Source organism: Scyliorhinus torazame, chromosome 9 (genome assembly GCF_047496885.1).
Source record: "Scyliorhinus torazame isolate Kashiwa2021f chromosome 9, sScyTor2.1, whole genome shotgun sequence".
NCBI classification, from domain to species: domain Eukaryota; kingdom Metazoa; phylum Chordata; class Chondrichthyes; order Carcharhiniformes; family Scyliorhinidae; genus Scyliorhinus; species Scyliorhinus torazame.
This window is the reverse complement of record NC_092715.1, coordinates 156996637-157017522: the sequence shown is the minus strand read 5'-3', so window position 1 is coordinate 157017522 and position 20886 is coordinate 156996637. Positions and strand designations below refer to the sequence as shown.

At 48.6% G+C, this 20886-nt stretch overlaps 1 protein-coding gene across 2 annotated transcripts in view; it reads left to right on the top strand.

Moving 5' to 3' along the window:
- rasef (RAS and EF-hand domain containing) overlaps positions 1-20886 on the top strand; it is a 104841-nt gene that overhangs the window by 5512 nt on the left and 78443 nt on the right. For both annotated transcript variants that reach the window (XM_072516654.1, XM_072516653.1), the window contains exons 2-3: positions 10171-10317; positions 15929-16019. In XM_072516654.1, coding sequence (XP_072372755.1) covers positions 10171-10317; positions 15929-16019 — 238 coding nt within the window. The remainder of the gene's footprint in view (positions 1-10170; positions 10318-15928; positions 16020-20886) is intronic.

Here is a 20886-nt window from a genome sequence, read left to right as displayed (position 1 = left end):
TTAATTCTTCATCTTTGTACCCCTGGTACAGTAATTAGCTTGAGTGCAGAACAGGATTAGGCAAGGGAATGATTTTCAAATTGCCCATAAGTTGTAATTGTGTCACTGCCTACTACAGCCTAAAGGGATTCTGAATTGAAAGAAAATTACATTTGATATTTGACTAATTGCTCAAAGTGATAACGTGGGAGCAGGAGAATTACTTGTGTATGACCAGAAGATCTCCAACTCTTGTTTGAATGATTTGTGGAATTTTCTTATGGACAAAGGTTTCCTCCCACAAGTCCCTAAAGACACGCTGTGAGGTAATTTGGACATTCTGAATTCTCCCTCTGTGTACCCGAACAGGCGCTGGAATGTGGTGACTAGGAACTTTTCACAGTAACTTCATTGCAGTATTAATGTAAGCCTATTTGTGACAATAAAGATTATTAATTAAAAAGTCTCTACCCCCTTCAAAGAAAAAAGACAAATCGTCAACTGCCAAAGTGAGTTAGAAACTCAGGGGAAATGTTGATTTCTTGGAAATTGCCATTGCAGCTATTGGGTCAGTAATCGACTGTTAAATATTTTTACATTTTCTGAATGATTTTGTTTTTTTAAATTTCTGAACTACTTCAAGGCACAATACAAAACTGTTTTAGAAACATAGAAAGTAGGAGTAGGTCATTTGGCCCTTCCAGCCTGCACCACCATTCAATATGATCATAAGACCATAAGACATAGGAGCAGAATTAGGTCACTCGGCCCATCGAGTCTGCTCCGAAATTCAATCATGGCTGGTATTTTCACATCCCCATTCTCCTGCCTTCTCCCCATAACCCCTGATCCCCTTATTAATCATGGCTGATCCTCCATCTCAAAACCATACCCACGCGCTCTCCCCATGCCATCTTTAGAGTCTTACTTTCTTTAGAGCCTTTACTTTCAACAACAACGCTTTATACAGTGCCTTTGACTTCATAAAGCATCCCAAGGTGTATCATAAGGACATTATGAAACAAAATATGACACTGTGCCAGATAAGGAGATTTAGATCAAATCATCAAAAAGTTTGGTCAGAGAAGTTGGGGTTTTAAGGAGTGTCTTAATGAAGGGAAGCGTGGTAGAGATGTAGGAAGGGTATTCTAGAGCTTCGAGCTGAGGCATCTGAAGATGTGGCCACCGTTCGTGGAGCAATTAAAATTGCAAATGTTCAAAAGGCAGAATTCGAGGAGCACATACCTTGGAAGGTTGTGATACTGGAGGAGATTCTGCAGATAGGGAGGAGTGAGGCCATGAAAAATTTGAAACCTAGGATGAGAATTTAAAAATCAAGTTATTGCTTTATGGGGAACCATTACGTCAACGAGCAGCGAGTGATAGGTCAACGGGTCTGATGTGATTTAAGATAGGGGCAGCAGACTGTCGGATGACATGAAGGTTATGGTGGGTAGAATGCGGGGGGCCCACCAGGAGCATGTTGGAAATGTCGAGTCTCGAGGTAACAACAGTATGAATGAGAATTGCAGCAGCAGATCAGCTGAGTCATGGGTGAAGTTGGACCTGCAACAGAGCTGGCAATAGGTGGTCTTATTGATGGTACAAATATGAGGTCTGAAGCTCATCTTCAGGTCAACTATGACACTAAGGCTATAGATGCATTGGTTTAACCTCTGATTGTTGCAGAGAGAATGATGGAGCCGATAACTGGGGAACAGAGCTCGGCTGGGGACTGGAAAGATTGTCCGGAATTTTCCGTCCGTCCTTGCCGTGTGATTTTCCAGTTTCTATGCACCTCCACTGCCAAAACATGCACGGCGGGAGTTCGCCGTCGGTGGTACTGGGAGGTACCTTGGTGTAATATTTTGATGTCCAGCCAGAGATCATCCTGGTCAGTACACCTTAGGGTAACACCACAGATTTAATTTATCCACTGATGCTTCTTGCTAAATTTGCACTGTAATTTCATCATTTTACTTACGCATAAGTGGGTAGAATTTAGAATCTAAACCTCTTTATCGCATGAAAGCAACCTGTGCACAGCTCATGGTTTATGCCTAAAGTTGCCATGGAAATATCAGAAGTTAAAAAGGTAAGATTGGGGAACAGAATATGGAAGGAAGATTGAAGAAAAATTTACAGGAGCTTAAACTGCTCCGTCGAGAAGGTTGCAGGCTCATGTTGCTCATGGAAATAGAAAAAGCAACAAACTGAAAATGTGGAGAATTTGAAAACAAAAAGAGAATATTGGAAACATACTACTGGTCAGTGCACATGCATAGAGGTAACACATAAGGTAATGTTTTGGACTGAGCCTTCAGAACTGAAAATAGAGCAGACATAGCCAATGGAATGATTCAATTTTGCCCTTTTTTACACCAGAAATCCAGTTAAAAAGGCCCCAATTTCTGTTCTAATCTAATTCTTGAAACAGATGTGAACTTTCCACATTCTAAATCCATATTTTTGTAGATTTACAAAGAATTAATCAGTAATCATAAAATACTATAGGACTGAAATTAGTCTTTGGTGTTTCATAAAATAGATGGTCATGCATTTACAGCTTGATCTACACTCCATGCAATTTTATTTTCCACTGATTCACTATCACTCAATTTTTATTTTTTATTTTTTTAATAAATGTTCTTTTATTGGGTTTTCGAACATAGTGTATTTAAAGATGTACACAAAAGAGAAAGAAAAATCTGAAGATATTGTACACAAGATAAAAACAACAACGCTATATAGTTGGCAAAATCACGCGATTAACAAGTAAAGAAAAACATGTAGTGGGGAGGAAAACTGGGGGTGTATATATACATCGAGGACTCATTTTGTATTTTCAACCATGATCATCTTCTTACCCTTAACACTTCAGCACAGTTCTAGAGATCTTAGCGTACATTTATATTTTCAAAATGAATGCCAGCATTGAAAGGAATGTAGCAGTTACGGCTTGACCTCTTTTTAAACGTCATGAGGAATAGGAAGTAAATTAGGATAAAAAGCAAGAGAGAATGAATTGAAAACTGGAATGGATGATTTAAAACTATAGCAAGGGACAGGGAGTTGCCAGTCTTTGTGTTGCACATAATATGTGCAAACACATTCAGTGGAATGGAGGCGTGATGAGGGTTTTTTGGGGCCAAGGTACGAACAGAGGTGGCCAGGAGTCAAAATACTGGCACTGGGTGGCATTCTGGATTCAGGGCTAGCTATGTTTTTTATAAATATAGAGTACCCAATTATTTTTTTCCAATTAAGGGGCAATTTAGCGCAGCCAATCCATCTATCCTGCATGTCTTTGGGTTGTGGGGGCGAAACCCACGCAAACACGGGGAGAATGTGCAAACTCCACACAGACAGTGACCTGGAGCTGGGATTGAACCTGGGACCTTGGCACCGTGAGGCAGCCATGCTAACCCACTACACCACCGTGCTGCCCTCGGGCTAGCTATGTTAACCTGGATTGGGTGGGGAAGAATCCCACCCAGTCCCTGATTAAAGCTATTTATGCTGGTTCAGGTCACTCAGTGCTCATTAATGAAGGATGCAAATTTCATTAGTTTCCTGTGGAAGTATAGGCACTGTTGTGTTTTCTTGGTCATCCAGGAGAACCTCCTCCCAACCTTCAATTCCCACAGCACTAAGGATCTATCCCTTTGTGAGTTCTGAAAGTTGCCAGATTCTGTGCTTTCACAGCCTAAGTAGTAAATGTATACTGCCAGAGGCAGTGCTTACATTCACTTATACAGTGAATGGTAGAACCCTCAAGAATATTGAAAGTCAGAGAGATCTAGGTGTACAGGTCTACAGGTCAGTGAAAGGGGCAACACAGGTGGAGAAGGTAGTCAAGAAGGCATACGGCATGCTTGTCTTCATTGGCCGGGGCATTGAGTATAAGAATTGGCAAGTCATGTTGCAGCTGTATAGAACCTTAATTAGGCTGCACTTGGAGTATAGTGTTCCATTCTGGTCGCCACACTACTAGAAGGATGTGGAGGGTGCAGAAGAGATTTACCAGAATGTTGCCTGGTATGGAGGGATTTAGCTATGAGGAGCGGTTGAATAAACTCGGTTTGTTCTCACTGGAACGACGGAGGTTGAGGGGCGACCTGATAGAGGTCTACAAAATTATGAGGGGCATAGACAGACTGGATAGTCAGAGGCTTTTCCCTAGGATAGAGTGGTCAATTACTAGGGGGCATAGGTTTAAGGTGCGAGGGGCAAGATTTAGAGTAGATGTACGAGGCAAGTTTTTTACACAAAGGGTAGTGGGTGCCTAGAACTCGTTGCCGGAGGAGGTGGTGGAAGCAGGGACGATAGGGACATTTAAGGGGCATCTTGACAAATACATGAATAGGATGGGAATAGAGGGATACGGACCCAGGAAATGTAGAAGATTGTAGTTTAGTCAGGCAGCATGGTCGGCACGGGCTTGGAGGGCCGAAAGGCCTGTTCCTGTGCTGTACTTTTCTTTGTTCTTTGTACACTGCACAATTGCTTAAAGTAAGTGCAAGGTATAAAATTAAACGGGCGGGGGGGGGGGGGGGGGGGGGGGGGGTCTGGTTTAGATCAGTTGGCGGACAGCTGGTTCTTGCCAACAGTGCGGGTTAAATTTCCGTAATGGCTGAGGTTATTCATAAAAGCCCCACCTTCACAAACTTGCCCCTCACGATCATTTGTCAGTTCTCCACTTCAAAGGGGTTAGAATCATAGAATTTACAGTGTAGAAGGAGGCCATTCGGCCCATTGAGTCTGCACCGGCTCTTGGAAAGAGCACCCTACTGAAGCCCACATCTCCACCCTAACCCCGTAACCCAGTATCCCCACCTAAACTAAGGGCAATTTAGCATGTCCAATCCACCTAACCTTCACATCTTTGGACTGTGGGAGGAAACCGGAGCACCCGGAGGAAATCCACGCAGACACAGGGAGAATGTGCAGACTCCGCACAGACAGTGACCCAAGCCAGGAATCGAACCTTGGATCCTGGAGCTGTGAAGCAACTGTGCTAACCACTGTGCTACCATGCCACCCGTTTGGAACTATGGCCACTTTATTCATTAGAGTAGGGCATTAAAATTATAGTGAATAATGAGAAAAACAGTTTGTGTCTGGATTTGAATTTAGTTCAAATTGTGCACTCTGATATTATTTTGAAATAACCAGATTTGCAGGTATTAGTAGCAAATCTTCATTAAATAATACTCTAAAAAGTGATCTGTAGCAGGACTGTTGAAAATGAGGCTAATTATAATTATGCTTTTTATTATTTGGAAAGTTATTCCAACATAATTCCAAAAATTCATTTAGCTGCGAATGAAAGAGAATTTTTTTGTGGAACTATCCTGATAATTTCAATCAGATCATTGATTTTATGGTTCTGGGTCATCAAATACAAGGATGATGGGAGTAAACTCTGGTTGTCTGATATATAATGGCTGAGGTCCATCGGATCCCTACAATGTCATTCAGGATGGAGACCATTCAGCCCATCAAGTTGGACTGACCCTCTGAAAGAGCACTTTACCCAGGCCCACTCCCCTGTCCTATCCCCATAATCAGACCTAACCTGCACATCCCTGGACACCAAGGTGCAAATTTATCATGGCCAATCCACCTAACCTGCGCATCTTTGGACTGTGGGAGGAACCCAGTGGAAACTCATGCAGACAAGGAGAGAAAGTGCAAACTCCACAAGGACAATCATCCAAGGCCAAAATTGGACCCGGATCCCTGACGCTATGAGACAGCAGAGCTAACCACTATGCCATTCTGGACAAGAATGCTTCTTCATGTCTCCGGGAAAAGCATCACTGTCTTGAATTACCTATTATATAAGTAATGATGGAAGCATTTAATTTACTAAACATTAGCTTGACATGACTTTTAAAAAAAACAAAATTGGTGTTATATCATGGCAACAGAATATCATGTCACACAACTCAAAAGATACAGAACTCAATCTCATAGAAATGATTTTTAAAAATGGAATAATGAGCATTGGCATGCATGTATATATTGTTCTTTTGATAAACACACATTTCTGTGTTTTGTAATCTGCCAAAAACATAGCAGTGTAGAATAAGAATAGTACGAAGTCTTCCAACACCAGGTTAAAGTCCAACAGGTTTGTTTTGATGTCACTAGCTTTTGGAGTGCTGCTCCTTCCTCAGGTGAACAACAAAATATCAAAACAAACCTGTTGGACTTTAACCTGGTGCTGTAAGACTTCGTACTGTGCTCACCCCAGTCCAACGCCGGCATCTCCACATCATAGAATAAGAATGTCAGTGCTGCAATCTGTTGTTGTCACAACCATCAAGGATAAATTGTCCTGAATATTTTATTAATTTCTACGGTTTGTTAGGTTCTCATCAGTAAGCGGTTCACAAATCAGTTACAGAAATTATAATTAATAGCAATTTAGTATTGCACTTTCCATTTCAGATATCTTCAGAATACTGGATGAGTTACTGGCTCTGATAGTGTGAAGGAACGGAATTAATGCCGATTTGATGCTGAGTCATTTTTCAAAGAACTCCAATAAATTGCTTAAATGTGATTTTCCTTTGACAAAGCCATGTACACTCTGCCCCTGATTGCCTTGAATTTTGTTAATAAACTTGTATTTCTCTAGCTGTCTTGGTACATAATACAGTTTCTAACATTGGAGGTGAGCTTCTAGGTGGTGGTATTCCCATATATCTGTTGCCCTTGTCATTCTGGATGGTGGTGTTCGTGGTTTGGAAGATACTGTCGAGGGAGCCTTTGTGAGCTCCTACAGTACATCTTGAAGATAGTACAACTGTGCATTGGTGGTGAATGTTTGTGGATGGGATGACAATCAAGTGGGCTGCTTAGTCCTGGATAATGTCAAGCCTTTTGAGTGTTGTTGCAGCTGAACCTATTCAGGCAAGTGGAGAGGATTCCATCACATCCTGACTTGTGACTTGTAGATGGTAGTATTTATGTGACTAGTTTGGTTCAGTTTCTAGTCATTGGTAACCCCCAGGATGTTGATGGTGGGGAATTCAACAATGGTAATCCCATTAAATGTCAAGAGTTGATGGTTAGATACGCTTTTGTTGGAGATGTTCATTGCCTGGTACTTATATACCATGAACATTGTTTGTCACGTGTCTGCCCAAGCCTGGGTATTGTCCAGGTCATGCCCAGGCCTTGCTGCATTTGAACATACACTCCTTCAGGATCTGAGGAGTCATAAATTATGAACATGATGCAATCGGCACCGAACATCCCCATTTCTGCCATTACGATGGAAGGAAGGTCAGTGATGAAGCAGCTGAAGATGGCTGAGCCTAGGGCACTGCCCCGAGGAACTCCTGGAGTGATGTCCTGAAGCTGAGATGATTGACCACTGACAACCTCAACCATCTTACTTTGTGCTAGGTATAACTGCACCCAGTGGCATGTTCCTCCCCAATTCCCATTGACTCCAGTTTTGCCAGGGCTCCTTGATGCTACACTCATCTCATCTCAGTTCTTTTCGGAACCCAAACTGAGCATCAGTGAGCAGGTTATTGCTATGCAAGTTCTGCGTGATAGCACTGTCAAAGACCCCTTTTAGCATTTTGCTGATGATCAAGGATAGACTGATGGGACGGCATTTGGTCTGGTTTGATTCATTTCTGTTTTTGTGTACAGGACATACTTGGGCAATTTTCCACATTGCTGGGTAGATGCCAGTGTTGTAGCTGTCCTGAAACAGCTTGGCTAGGGGTGTGGCAAGTTCTGGAGCACAGGTCTCCAGTACTGGAAAATTCCTTTGTCCTCCTGTCCTACCATCTCAAAGATAGAAAAAACGATCAACAACTCAATATGTGCCCCCGACCTGGCCCCGCCGCTGGCAGAGTCATAGCCACATGTGAAGCGGCAAAGAAATGCCCCTCAGCTGGCCACTGGAGGGGTACTTATGGACTTGGGGGGGGGGGGGGGGGAGAGCGGGGTGAACCTACGGACTTATGAGGCCCACGGGGATACACTAATCGATCTTCCCATGGGATTCATAGAATACGAGCTTCCCCACTCGTGGGCGGTGACCCGTCCGGCTAGGGCTCATGTCTTGCTCTGCAAAAGCTGGTCTGGACAGGGACCGGCATTCTCATAGTCCCGACTGGGACCTCTCGTGTTGTATGCTGCTGTAGCAGCCGTTTCCTTGACGACAATAAACTCCAGTTAAGCTACCTTCTCGAGTCTCCCGGATCTTTATGCACTTAAAAAGCAAAGCAAACTGAAATTAAAGTTGGAACAAAAAGTTTTAAAGTCAGTGCATTGTCTTTTAAATTGGATATTCAAGATAAAATTTGTAAAGCTCTCTCTGCTTCCAGCCTAAAGCCCTGCTTAATGGGAGTACAGGTTGGAGAATCACGTGTTGTGTGTTTATGCAATCTTTATGCAGAGCTACCAACGTTTTGCTGATTATTTTAAAGACAAGACCATCTGGATTGCTGTATATTGATCATACTATCTGTTGCTCCCAATTCTAAAATATGTGGTCGTCAAGTCAGTGCCCACAACAAAATATACCCCCTGGCCTTTGGAAGAGGCATGTCAAAGGATCAATGAATATTTGGAAAAAAAAACTAATTACTGAAATATGTAAGTAATGATTAATGTATCAAAATCTATTTTCACTGTAAACTCTGCAAATTGAGCTCTGAATTAGTCCAACAGTGAATCAGATCTCGAAAGGGGTAGAGTAGATGCTGGGCCCAATTTACTTCCCTTTATAAGTTATGAGTGAATATCTGAATTGAATTACCCTCAAAAACTGCCGCTACCCTCTGCACATGGGATCTTTTCTTTTCACCACCTTTTTCCCTACCGGAACGTGTGCTATTGCTGTTTCAAGAATTTTGTTCTGTAGAGTGTTCAAACAGAATTGTAAACACAGAGCTATCCAGCAGCGTAGGTTATTTCCACTAATCTGTATTTACATTTCCATGATTTTGATGTCAGGTTGTGGAACTCGATCCTTTCCATCTCATTGATTGCTAATGTGATTTCATTTGCTATGATTAAAGTTTGTACCAAGGCACGGGTGTTAGGTGCTCAGCATTGTAAGAGTCTTTCCTGTTTATTTCCTTTGTTCCCATTTCTTTTATGTTATTTTATTATTTTGGGACGTGGACCGATAATTGGAATGTGCCTTTAAGCAGAAGAGAAGCAGCCTGCATGTCAAGATGCTCTGTTCCCAGGTTTTGATTTTAACCAGGCTCCTCGGCATCGACTGGATCTTAGGAACCAGGTTCATAGGGAGTCAGTTTGATTGGCTGTCTGGCAACTGGTGGGTTGAACAAGGACAGTGTTCTGCCCGACAGTGATTGGTTCCTGCTTTTTGAAAGAACTGGGCAGAAGTGTTTAGACCTTGGAAGTGAAAGGAACTCCCTCTCTCTCTCCTGCTTGCTGAAGTGAAAGAACTGCTTTATTCTGAAAGCAGTGAGTGCCTGGCACATTCTTTGCTGTGAACCTGGAATGATGCGGAGTCTGCAGAGAAGGTAGATAATCTTGCCAGAGAAAACCATTTCAAACCTAGATGGAAGCGGTATCAAAACGAAAGCTGAACTTCGGAAAGACACTAACCAGAAACCATCCCAGTGCATCAAAGATCTTTATCCTTTTATTTTTATTAATATTTTTTTTCCCTTTCCACCATCCTTTCCCTACTGTGTTGTTTATCTGTGTGTTTGTGTGTAGAGAGGGGGGTTAGTTGGGGATGGAGGTTGGGAAAGGAGTATTAGATAGTCAGTTACATTTTCTGTCTAATTATAATACTGTACATAATAAAAGGTTACATGTGTTAATGTTAGAAACCTGGTGACTGCAGTTTATTGGGACCAACCAAGGACCTTGGGTATTTTAAATAAAATATTATTTCACCTGTTTGATTCCGGGTCAAGTGGCTCAAGAGGGGCTGGAATTGACCGTGCACTGGCCCCAGGATGTCATGACAGCATAATTCCTCAAAATGTTGGACTGAAAGCAAAAAATTCCTGAGATACAAACACAGACAGAAATGTGTGAAGAAATTCCCAAATGCTGCTGAAATGTCTGAAATGTGCAGGGTCAGACTGTAGATAATGGTCTCAAGATCACCATCTGACAGTATTTCTGGAAACTGGTTGTTATGCTTCATCTCTCATTTCTTGTATTTCCAAACAGACCGGCGCAGGTTGCTGCCCTTTACCAGAACCTGAAAATAGCAGAACCCAAACTGATTCATCAATATGAATCTGTGGTCACGAATTTTGTTCATGATATTACATTGCAGAATGCAGAATTGGAAAAACTAGCCCAAACTGTGAAAAGGTAAGAATCATTTAGAATAAATTTTATGGGGTAGATTTCCCTCTATTGTGAATGGACCTAATCAGGAGGTGTACGTAGATGAAAGGTAGGCTGGAAGAATTGCATGTTCATAACGGTTTCCCTGATTTTCAACCTATATATTTGACTAGTTGGAAAATCAGGCAGTATCAATTATGGATATCTAATTCTTCTTGCCTGTTTTTTTCACCTGTATGTGTTCTACCTATACAATTATTTATGCCCAAGAGCAAAAGAATAATATGTACCCCAATGTTTTGCAGAATGAGTAAATAACAGTGTCTCCAGAGCTTGCAGCACTTGCTCCAATGACCCAAGGACCTCTCCTTGTTGTCGTCCTCTTTTACATGTAACCCTTTGACACGATCATCATCAGCTGTAGGGTCGGTTTCCACATTTATGCTGATGACAGTAAGCTCTAACACTTCTGCTGCACTCATGATTTTCCCATCCCTTCTGCCCCTCCTGCACTACCTATGAACTGATATCCATGCTTTAAGAAGGTGCCTCAACTTCCTTAAGACACTTGTGAGAAAGACCAAAGTCATCACCTTAAGTTTCCACCATAATATCCATACTCTTGGCATTGTTTCCAACCCCATCTCTGGTCACTGTGTCAAGCTCATGCACACCCTCTTGCCACAATCCGGCCTGATTAAATGCACCCACCTCCCACCTCGTAAAGGTGAGGTCATTAAATTCCACCCAACTATTCCAATGTTTCCTGGCCTTTCTCCCATCTTCCACCCATCTGAGCCCAAATTGAAATTCCCTCTCTCAATCCTTCCAAGTCACCATCTTCCCTAAAACTTACCTCTTCAACCAGGTTTTTGGTTATCCGTCCTAACATCTCCTTGATATCCAGGCTTGGTAAGTGTGTTTTTTTTCTTATAGTGTGTCTCTTGAGAGCCTTGAAATTTTGTTCAACATTAAAGGTGTCATTGAACGGCACTCGCCCAAGATCTCCGAGGTGTATGGGATAGATCCCTGCCCCTCAGGTACCTCAGGAAACTGCATATTAGAGTGAGACTAGCTATCTCGCTCTAATATGCAGATTTGCCAAAAAGTGACCCTGCCCACAATGGGCAAATTTACATTGCAACGTCTCACAAGATTGCGTTAGATCTCGTGAGGTGTTGCGAGCCGGGTAGATCCCGGGAGCGGGGTCTCCCGCCCTCTATCGGCCACTCTGCATCACGGCTCGCTGCCCTTTCACTGGGACTCAGTTTAATGCCATGGCTGAAAGCAGCATCACTGACAATGCAGCCCTCCCATCAGTTGGGCTAAACTGCCAGATTATGTGATCAAGCTCCTGTAGTGAGCCTCGTATCCCTAATCTTCTGATTTAGAGGCAAGTGGTCTACCCGAGTTAAACTGGTGGTCTTACTCGGAAATTGTTCTCAAAGGGAGCATGGAACAGATAATTGGTATTCCAGTTCTGCCTCTCCACCAATCTGTTAAAGAATGGCTGTCTGCTAGAGGTGTGGAATTAGTGGATATATCCATGAGTTCATGAAAAAAATGTTTACCCTTTAGCACGATGTAATTTATCCAGATAAAGGTGTTGGTTTAACAACTTGTCTCAGGATACTTCCAGTCTTGCTTTACAACTGCCACTAAGGGATGGCCAGGGGTGGTTCACGGTGATTTGCCACCTGTTTTCACTCTCTATTCCTGGGATAGCACCAGGCTTTGGTTAGTTTATTTTCACACTGACATAGTTGAGAGATAGGATACCATTTGCAAAGTATCTCAAATACCAACTCACACCACTTATTTCAGGGTGCAATACATTATAACTTGCCACCCTCAGATAGGTTCAAGAACTGTATTGAAGTCCGCCGCCACCCCCCCCACCCCCCCGAGCGTGTCCCCCCCATGATCATCCCCATGATCAGGTTGTGTGACTCAAGGTCCGGGATTTTGCCTAACATGCACCTCATAAAATCCACGTCGTCCCAGTTCGGGGCGTAGACGTCGACGAGCACCACTGGGACCCCCTCCAGCTTCTCACTCACCATGATATACCTACCCCCTTTATCAGCCACTATTCTCCCAGCCTCAAATGCCACTCGCTTGCTGATCAGAATTGCGACCCCCCTGATCTACGAGTCCAGCCCAGAGTGGAACACCTGACCCACCCAACCCTTCCTTAATCTCATCTGGTCAGATGTGTCTCCTGGAGCATTGCCACATCTGCCTTTAGCCCCTTTAAATGCGCGAACACACATGCTCTCTTAACTGGCCCATTCAGACCTCTCATGTTCCACGTAATTAGCCTGGACGGGGTAGCCCCCCCCCCGCCGATTAGCCATCACCCTTTTTGGGCCAGCCCCGAGCCCGCGCCCCCCGCTTCCCCGAGCACCCTCTTAAGCAACAGTCGCCCCCAACCTCCCATTTGTTCCCTGAAAATAATTTCTCCCTTGCCAGCAAAGCAGCCACCCCTCCCCACCCATCCCCACCATAGCACCAGAAATCTAATCTCCTAAATCAGACACCAACGCAACACTAGCTCACCCCCCACCACACTTCTGAGAGTCAGCTGACCCAGGCTGACACTGATAACCCGCGCCCCTGGCGTCGGTCAGACTATCACCTTATTGTTCGGATCCCTCTCCACACATAGAAAAAAAACTATTTACAGGATCATACTCCCCAGTAAGTAAACAACAGCTCTCACGAACCCATTAACATAACCATAAAGCAGAACAGACACACACACTTAAAATAAAACCCCAGTCTCCCGAAGGATAATGCTAACTTCAGGGACCCCCCCCCATATCAACTCCCTGCTAAACAAAGCGCCCTCCAACCATTCCTCCAGTCCACTCTCTCGCCCAACACGAATTACAATCTTGTTTAAAACAGAACAATTACAAACCACCGCCACATCCCATCTTCGAAGCTTAAGTGTCTTTTAACTCGAGTCCAACTTCTCTTTAATAAATGTCCAAACATCATCTGGCGACTCGAAATAATAGTGTCAATCTTCATGTGTTACCCACAGTCTCGCTGGGTATAACACCCCAAATTTCACCCCCTTCTTAAAGAGGGTCGCCTTTGCCCGGTTGAACCCCGCACGTCTTGGCCAGCTCCGCACCCAGGTCCTGATAGATGCGCACCTCACTATACTCCCACTTGCTGCTCCGTTCCTTCTTGGCCCTCTGCAAGACGCGCTTCTTATCTGAAAAACGGTGAAAATGAACCACCGTGGCCCTCGGCGGGTCATTCGCCTTGGGCTTCCTTGCAAGGGTTCTGTGTGCTCCGCCAGCTCCAGGGGTCGAGGGAAAGCCCCCGCTCCCATCAACGACTCCAGTATACCCAAAACATCCCGCATCTGATCCCTCAATGCCTTCAGGAAGGCCAACGATTCTTAAATTCTGCCTCCTGGTCCTGTTCTCCAGCTTCTCCTGCATCTGCTTGTGGCGGTCATCTAGCACCTCCACCTTGTGCTCCAGTACAGTTATCTTGTCCTCTTGGTTGGAGAGTTTTAATTCGATCTCCTGAATCGCTTTTCCCTAGGCCGCCTGAGTCGCGACCATTTGGTCGATCGATGCTTTCATCGGATCAAGCGTATCCCTTTTTAGCTCGGCAAAGCAACTCTTGAAGAACTCTATCTGCTGCTCCTTCAGCCAGTGAGCTGCCGCTCCTTGGTCCTTGCCGCCTGCCATGCGTCACCACGCTGCCAGCTCCACTCGCTTCCCTCTATCGGGACTAATTTGTTTCACACGCCCACTTCTGGTCCAGTTATCCATACATCGGGTGGGGGGGGGGGGGGGTGGGTGGGGGGGGGGGGGGGTCCTCCTCACTATTGCTCACTCCACCGATTTATTTCATAAAGTCCACAAAAATCCGGGAAAAAAGGTCCGAAAGTCCGTTTCAGGCGGGAGCTATCGAATGTGCGACCTACTCCTCCATGGCCGCCACCGGAAATCTCCATATGTACTTTTAAACGTCCAGTTCTACTTCTCCACCACGCTTCTGTCAACTACTTTGCTGCATCTGTGTTGTCAGACTGCTTTTGTGACCTTTAGTCTTGCAGCAGTTTGCTCGTGTTAAATATTGGGACAACCAAAGTCATAACCTTTCCCCCCTTGCAGCAATTGCCATATGCTTGCCATTGATGCTATCCCCCTCCCAGCCATAGTTTTTGGTTGAATCAGATTGTTTGCAACGTTTGTGTCCTATATGACCCTGAACTCAGCTTCTAACCCTATCCTCTCCATCACAAGTCTGTCTCCATTTCCAAAACAGTGCCTACTTCTGCCTTTTCTTTGGCGCACCGACCGCTAAAACTATCATCTTAACTTCACCAATATTCTCCTAACTGTTCTCTCATCTTCCACACACTTCAACACATCCACACACTTTACACCCAATGTGTGGGATAGGAACACATGGCCTACATTGTCTGATACATGAACTTTGCAGTCCTTGTTGAACTACTGTGACTACCAGTGTCCTGCACCTCCAATTTTAAATTATCATTCCTGTGATGAAATCCCTTTACGGCCTCACATGAGCAACTTATTTCAATCCTACATCTGCCCAGCACTCTGCATTCCTCCAACAATATTCCTTGGGCATCCCGGCTCACATTACCCCAATTTGATGGCCATCTCAATTCCTGTGCTTTTCAGCTTCTTTCACGTTCATTCTCGCCCTCGTCAACTGTTGCAGCTGTATAGAATCTTAGTTAGGCCACACGTAGAGTACAGTGTTCAGTTCTGGTCGCCACACTACCAGAAGGATGTGGAGGCTTTAGAGAGGGTGCAGAAGAGATTCACCAGGATGTTGCCTGGTCTGGAGGGCATTAGCTATGAGGAGAGGTTGAATAAACTCGGTTTGTTCTCACTGCAACGATGGAGGTTGAGGGGCGACCTGATAGAGGTCTACAAAACTATGAGGGGTATAGACAGAGTGGATAGTCAGAGACTTTTTCCAAGGGTAGAGGGGTCAATTACTAGGGGGCATAGGTTTAAGGTGCGAGGGGCAAGTTTTAGAGTAGATGTACGAGGCAAGTTTTTTATACAGAGGGTAGTGTGTGCCTGGAACTCGCTACCGGAGGAGGTGGTGGAAGCAGGGACGATAGTGACGTTTAAGGGGCATCTTGACAAACACATGAATAGGATGGGAATAGAGCCATACAGGACCCCGGAAGTGCAGAAGATTTAGTTCAGACGGGTGGCGTGGTCGGCACAGGCTTGGAGGGCCGAAGGGCCTGTTCCTGTGTTGTACTGTTCTATGTTATTTGTTCTTTGTAAAGCTCACTTTTTAAAATCAGGCTTTTCATCACCCATCCTAAAATGTCTCTCTTTGGATCATTATCCATTCTTTCTGTGATAGTTGTAATGGAGTAATGTCACCGATGCTACTAACCATTTTTGAAATACATGACGCTTGAATTCAGCTTAACAAATTAAAACCAAACCAAATTGCTTTGTTACTCATCAAAACTATTGTACTGTGGATATTTAAATATAAGCAGGTTTTTCCCAGTTGCTGCATTGTTGTAATCTCTGGACTCAGATGAAGGAGGTGAAGCAGATTGGAGTGTGCAGGGCTCTGTTTTATTGCTGCTTGTTTGTTTCAGGGCACAGGATGAGGCTGCACAGCACGTGAGTGAACTAGAGGGGGATATTGATCAACGAATAAAGATGGCAGTTCATACCTGCCAAAAGGAGGTGAGATTCTAAAGAGAATTCCAAGTCTTTTCAAATATTAACTTTGATTTTTTTTTTTGTTCAAAACCCCAAACCACCTTGGGTGGGATTCTCCCAACGGGCGGCTAAGTGCCGACGCTCGAGTAAAAACAGGAGTGCACGTTGGCCCTGGCGCACACGTTATGCGGCCTCCGGTACCTGCCTGGGCCCCTTGTCCTGCCCATCCTCGCCCTCTCCTACATCCTCCTGGTCGGACGAGGCCTGGTGTTCATCCTCCTCCTCCAGCACATCGCCCCTCTGCTGCGCGATGTTGTGGAGGATGCAGCAGGCCGCCACAATGCGGGCGACTCTCCCAGCGTCATACTGAAGAGCCCAGGCACTTGAACCGCATCTTCAGGAGGCTGAAGCACCGCTCGATCACACTCCTGGTTGCTGTATGGGTGTCATTGTAGCGGGTCTCCACATTGATCTGTGGCCTCCGGCTAGGTGTCATCAGCCACAACTGCAGTGGGTAGCCCCTGTCGTCCAGGAGCCACACACCCCAGCCGGGGGGGGGGTCCCAAACATGTCACGAATCTTCGAGTGTGCCAGGGTGAAGGCTTCGTGCATACTGCCCGGGTATCGGGCGCAGATGTGTGTGATATGTAGCTGATGGTCGCATATCAGCTGCACGTTCATCGGGTGAAACCCCTTTCGGTTTGTGTAGAACGACCTGTCATCTGTAGGTGCTCGCAGGAGGACATGCAACCCGTCGATCACCCCCTGAACCCCGCCACCCGGGCATCCTGGTGGGCTTGGTCCACATTGAAATGGATGTATTGAGCCACCTGGCCATATAGGTCCTCTGTGATGGCTCGGATGCCCCTGTGAACCGAGGTCTGTGAGATCCCGGACAGGTCCCCACTCGGCGCCTGGAAGGACTCTGTCACTTAAATGTTCAAGGCAACCGTCACCTTGACGGTCACCGGGAGTGGGTGTCCTCCCTCATACTGCCACGGTGCCAGATGTGCCATCATCTGGCAGATATTTTGCACTGTCTCTCTGCTCAGCCGGAGCCTTCGACGGCATGCTCGGTCTGTACTTCTGGCCCCGTCAGTGGTCTGCACCGTGGGTGCTTGCGATGCTGGCGCACATCCCCAATGTAGGGGGTACTGTTGGCTGGCACTGCCCTCGCCAGGGCTACTGTGGGCGTTGCATTAGGTGGGCCGCCGGCGTGTGGCAGCCGGGGGAGGTGCATTTGGCAGAGGGTTGGGTGCGGGGGTGAGGGGTAGGGGCACCCATACTGCCGGTGACACTCTAGAACCAAGGGCCAAGGTGGGTGATCAGTGGGTGCGCAGCAGGATTACTATGATAATGGTGGTCTGGGACTGTTCAACCCCCCCCAATCCTGTGGGGGGGTCACCCCAGCCGCTCGGCCTGTTCCCCGGCGCCTGAACCAGCCCGGCCAGTGTCTGGCCCAGCAGCCCACATCACTCCTCTTTGTGTCCCATCTCCTCTCTCTCTCCTTCAGCAGTCACGACGCCGGTTTCACAATTTTTAAAAGCACAAGTGAACCGCACCGTCGGGAACTCGGTCCATCGGGGGAGGAGAACCGAGGAGGCCCCGGAGAATACCCGGTCAAGCCTGCTAATGATATGCAAATGGTGTTTACTGTATGTGCGTTCCGTAATGATTGACACTGCTGTCGAGATGATGGAGATTCATGATTTGATGTCAAATAGTTACCATGGGCGGATTTTCCCCTAACCGGTGGGGCGTGCCCTACTGGCGGCGAGGAGTGGCGTGAACCACTCCGGCGTCGGGCCGCCCGGAAGCTGTGGAATCCTCCGCACCTTCAGGGGGCTAGGCTGGCGCCGGCGGGGTTGGTGCCGCGACAGCCGGCGCCGAAGGGCTTTGCACTGCGCCAACTGGCACCAAAGGGCCTCCGCCGGCCGGCACGAGTTGGCGCATGCGCAGGAGCGCCAGCATGTGCTGGCGTCATCCCAGCGCATGCAAAGGGTGTTTGTCTCCGCGGCGGCCGTGGCGGACAATTACAGTGGCCGGCGTGGAGGGAAAGAGTGCCCCACGGCACAGGCCTGCCCAGGAATCGGTGGGCCCCGATCGTGGCCCAGGCCACCGTGGCACCCCCCACCCCCCCCCCCCCCCCGGGGGCCAGATCCCCCCCGCGTCCCCCGAGGACTCCGCAGGACACCCGCAGAGCCAGATCCCGCCGGTACGGACCTGGTGTATCTTACGGCGGCGGGATCCGCCGAAAACGGGCGGCCACTTGACCCATCGCGGGCCGGAGAATCGGCGGGGTGGGGGGGGGGGCGATGCCAACGCCCCCCGACCAGCACAGCGCGATTCCCGCCCCGCCAAAAAACCGGCGCCGGAGAATCCGGCAGCCGGCGTTGGGCGGCGGGGCGGGGTTGACGCTGCCCCCGGTGAATCTCTGGCCCGGCGGGGGGTTGGAGAATCCCGCCCCCAGTGCGATTTTGGCATCGGAACCTATTCTCCGCCCAATCAGTTTCTCGATTTTGGCGTCAGCAAATGGGGGATCCCGCCCCATATTCTCCCACTGGAGCTGAATTTCACCTCATTTGTACTCCAGGAAGCAATTCCCAACCTTTAGCCATGCAAATGTATGCATGGTGAGGAATTCCCAATTTCCCCCGCCTCCCGCATCATAATTTACCCCACATCCCAAGATTTTCTAGGTTCCCCTCTCCCCCCCCCCCCCCCCCCCCCACTATAGGGGTGACCTGACCCCGCACCTTCCACAGACCCCCCAGAAGAGAGAGCCCTGTTTGGAAGCCCTCCAGAAAAGAGATCCCTGTCTGACAGCTAGAGAGCAGTCCAGAGAGAGACAGTGAAAATATATATCACAATCCACAAGAAGTAGCACCGGTCAATTCCTGGAAAGAGAAAACCAGTCAGCTGGGTTTAAACCCCCCTCTGATCTTTCATCTGCAAACCCTTCATTCATTTCTCTTTGATACTGATTTGACAAGAAGTTTTACTGACAACTTCCATATACCTCAGGTATTTTTTCGTTCATGGGTGTGTGCGTTGCAGGCTCTGCCAACATTTATTGCCCGTCCCTAATTGCCCTTGAGGGGCAGTTGAGAGTCAACCACATTGCTGTTGGTCTGGAGTCACATATAGGGCAGACCAGACCAGGTAAGAAAGCAGGGGCGTCATTCTCCGACCCCCCAGCGGGTCGGAGAATGGCCGTTGGCCGCCGTGAATCCCGCCCCCGCCGGTTGCCGAAGTCTCCGAAGGGAGAAAAGTCGGCGGGCCGTTAATGGCGCCGCTGACTTCAGAGAATGGCACGGGTCTGCGCAAGGCAGCCGATTTTCGGCCTGCCGATATTCTCCCTTCCGGGTGGGCCGAAGTCCCGTCGACGTGATGAACTGTGCTCCAGGTTCACGCCGACCAGCGTGGAGGTGAGTGACGGCCTGGGGGTTGGCTCTGGGCAGGCAATGGCGTGGCCGCAGTCTGAATGTGTGGGGAGAGGTGTGTCTCGGGTTGTGTGTGTGTGTGTGCGGCGGGGGGGGTGGTTAGTGTGCTGGGCTCCGGGGGAGTGCCGGGAGGAGGGTCCGTGCCGGGGAGGAGGATGGGGGGGTCCGTGCCGGGGAGGAGGTTGGGGGGGTCCGTGCCGGGGAGGAGGTTGGGGGGGTCCGTGCCGGGGAGGAGGTTGGGGTCCGTGCCGGGGAGGGGAATGGGGGGGTCCGTGCCGGGGAGGAGGTTGGGGTCCGTGCCGGGGAGGAGGATGGGGGGGTCCGTGCCGGGGAGGAGGTTGGGGGGGGTCCGTGCCGGGGAGGGGGATGGGGGGGGGTCCGTGCCGGGGAGGGGAATGGGGGGGTCCGTGCCGGGGAGGAGGTTGGGGTCCGTGCCGGGGAGGAGGTTGGGGTCCGTGCCGGGGAGGAGGTTGGGGGGTTCCGTGCCGGGGAGGGGGATGGGGGGGGTCCGTGCCGGGGAGGGGGATGGGGGGTCCGTGCCGGGGAGGAGGTTGGGGGGTCCGTGCCGGGGATGGGGATGGGGGGGTCCGTGCCGGGGAGGGGGGTGGGGGGTCCGTGCCGGGGAGGAGGTTGGGGGGGGGGGGTCAGTGCCGGGGAGGGGGATGGGGGGGGGGGGGTCAGTGCCGGGGAGGGGGGGTGCGAGGGCAAGTGAGTTGGTCCACCTGGCCAGGTGCCAGCCTCCAACAGTTGGACCCATGCGGTCCATGCCACCTGGCTGGGGGGAAGGAGGGGATATGGGCAATGATGACATGTCGTCGTTCCCCCCCCCCCCCCACACCAGGCCGTCATGTTTTCCGATCATCCAGCGATGTTGGCCGCCGTGGCGGCAGGCGCTAATGTCCATGTTGCCCTGGATGAGGAGGAGGAGGAGGAGCGTGCCAGAGAGGCGGCGCAGGCTGCCGCAGAGGGCAGGCGGCAGCCGCCCAGGCTGGAGGGACACCTGACCGACAGGACGAGGAGGGGGAGGAGGACGTCGCGGCCCCACGGCAATGGAGGCACCTGAGGGCGCCCCGTGTGTACCGGCCCCGGCAGTCATACCAGGACCTCACGGACCGGGAATGCAGGAGGAGACTCCGGATGAGGCGGGAAACCGTGGCACACATCTGCCATCTGCTGGCACACCTGTCACCCCATGGCACTGGCGGGGGACACCCTCTCCCCGTGTCCGTCAAGGTTACGGTGGCCCTGAACGTTTATGCAACGGGGTCATTCCAGGCACCGAGTGGGGACCTGTCCGGCATATCGCAGACATCGGTGCATCCGAGCAGTGACAGGTGCCCTATATCCCATGGCGCACCGCTACATCCGCTTCCCCGTGGACCGGGCCAGCCAAGATGCCCGGGCCGTGGGCTTCTCTGCCGTGGCCGGGTTCCCCATGGTCCAGGGCG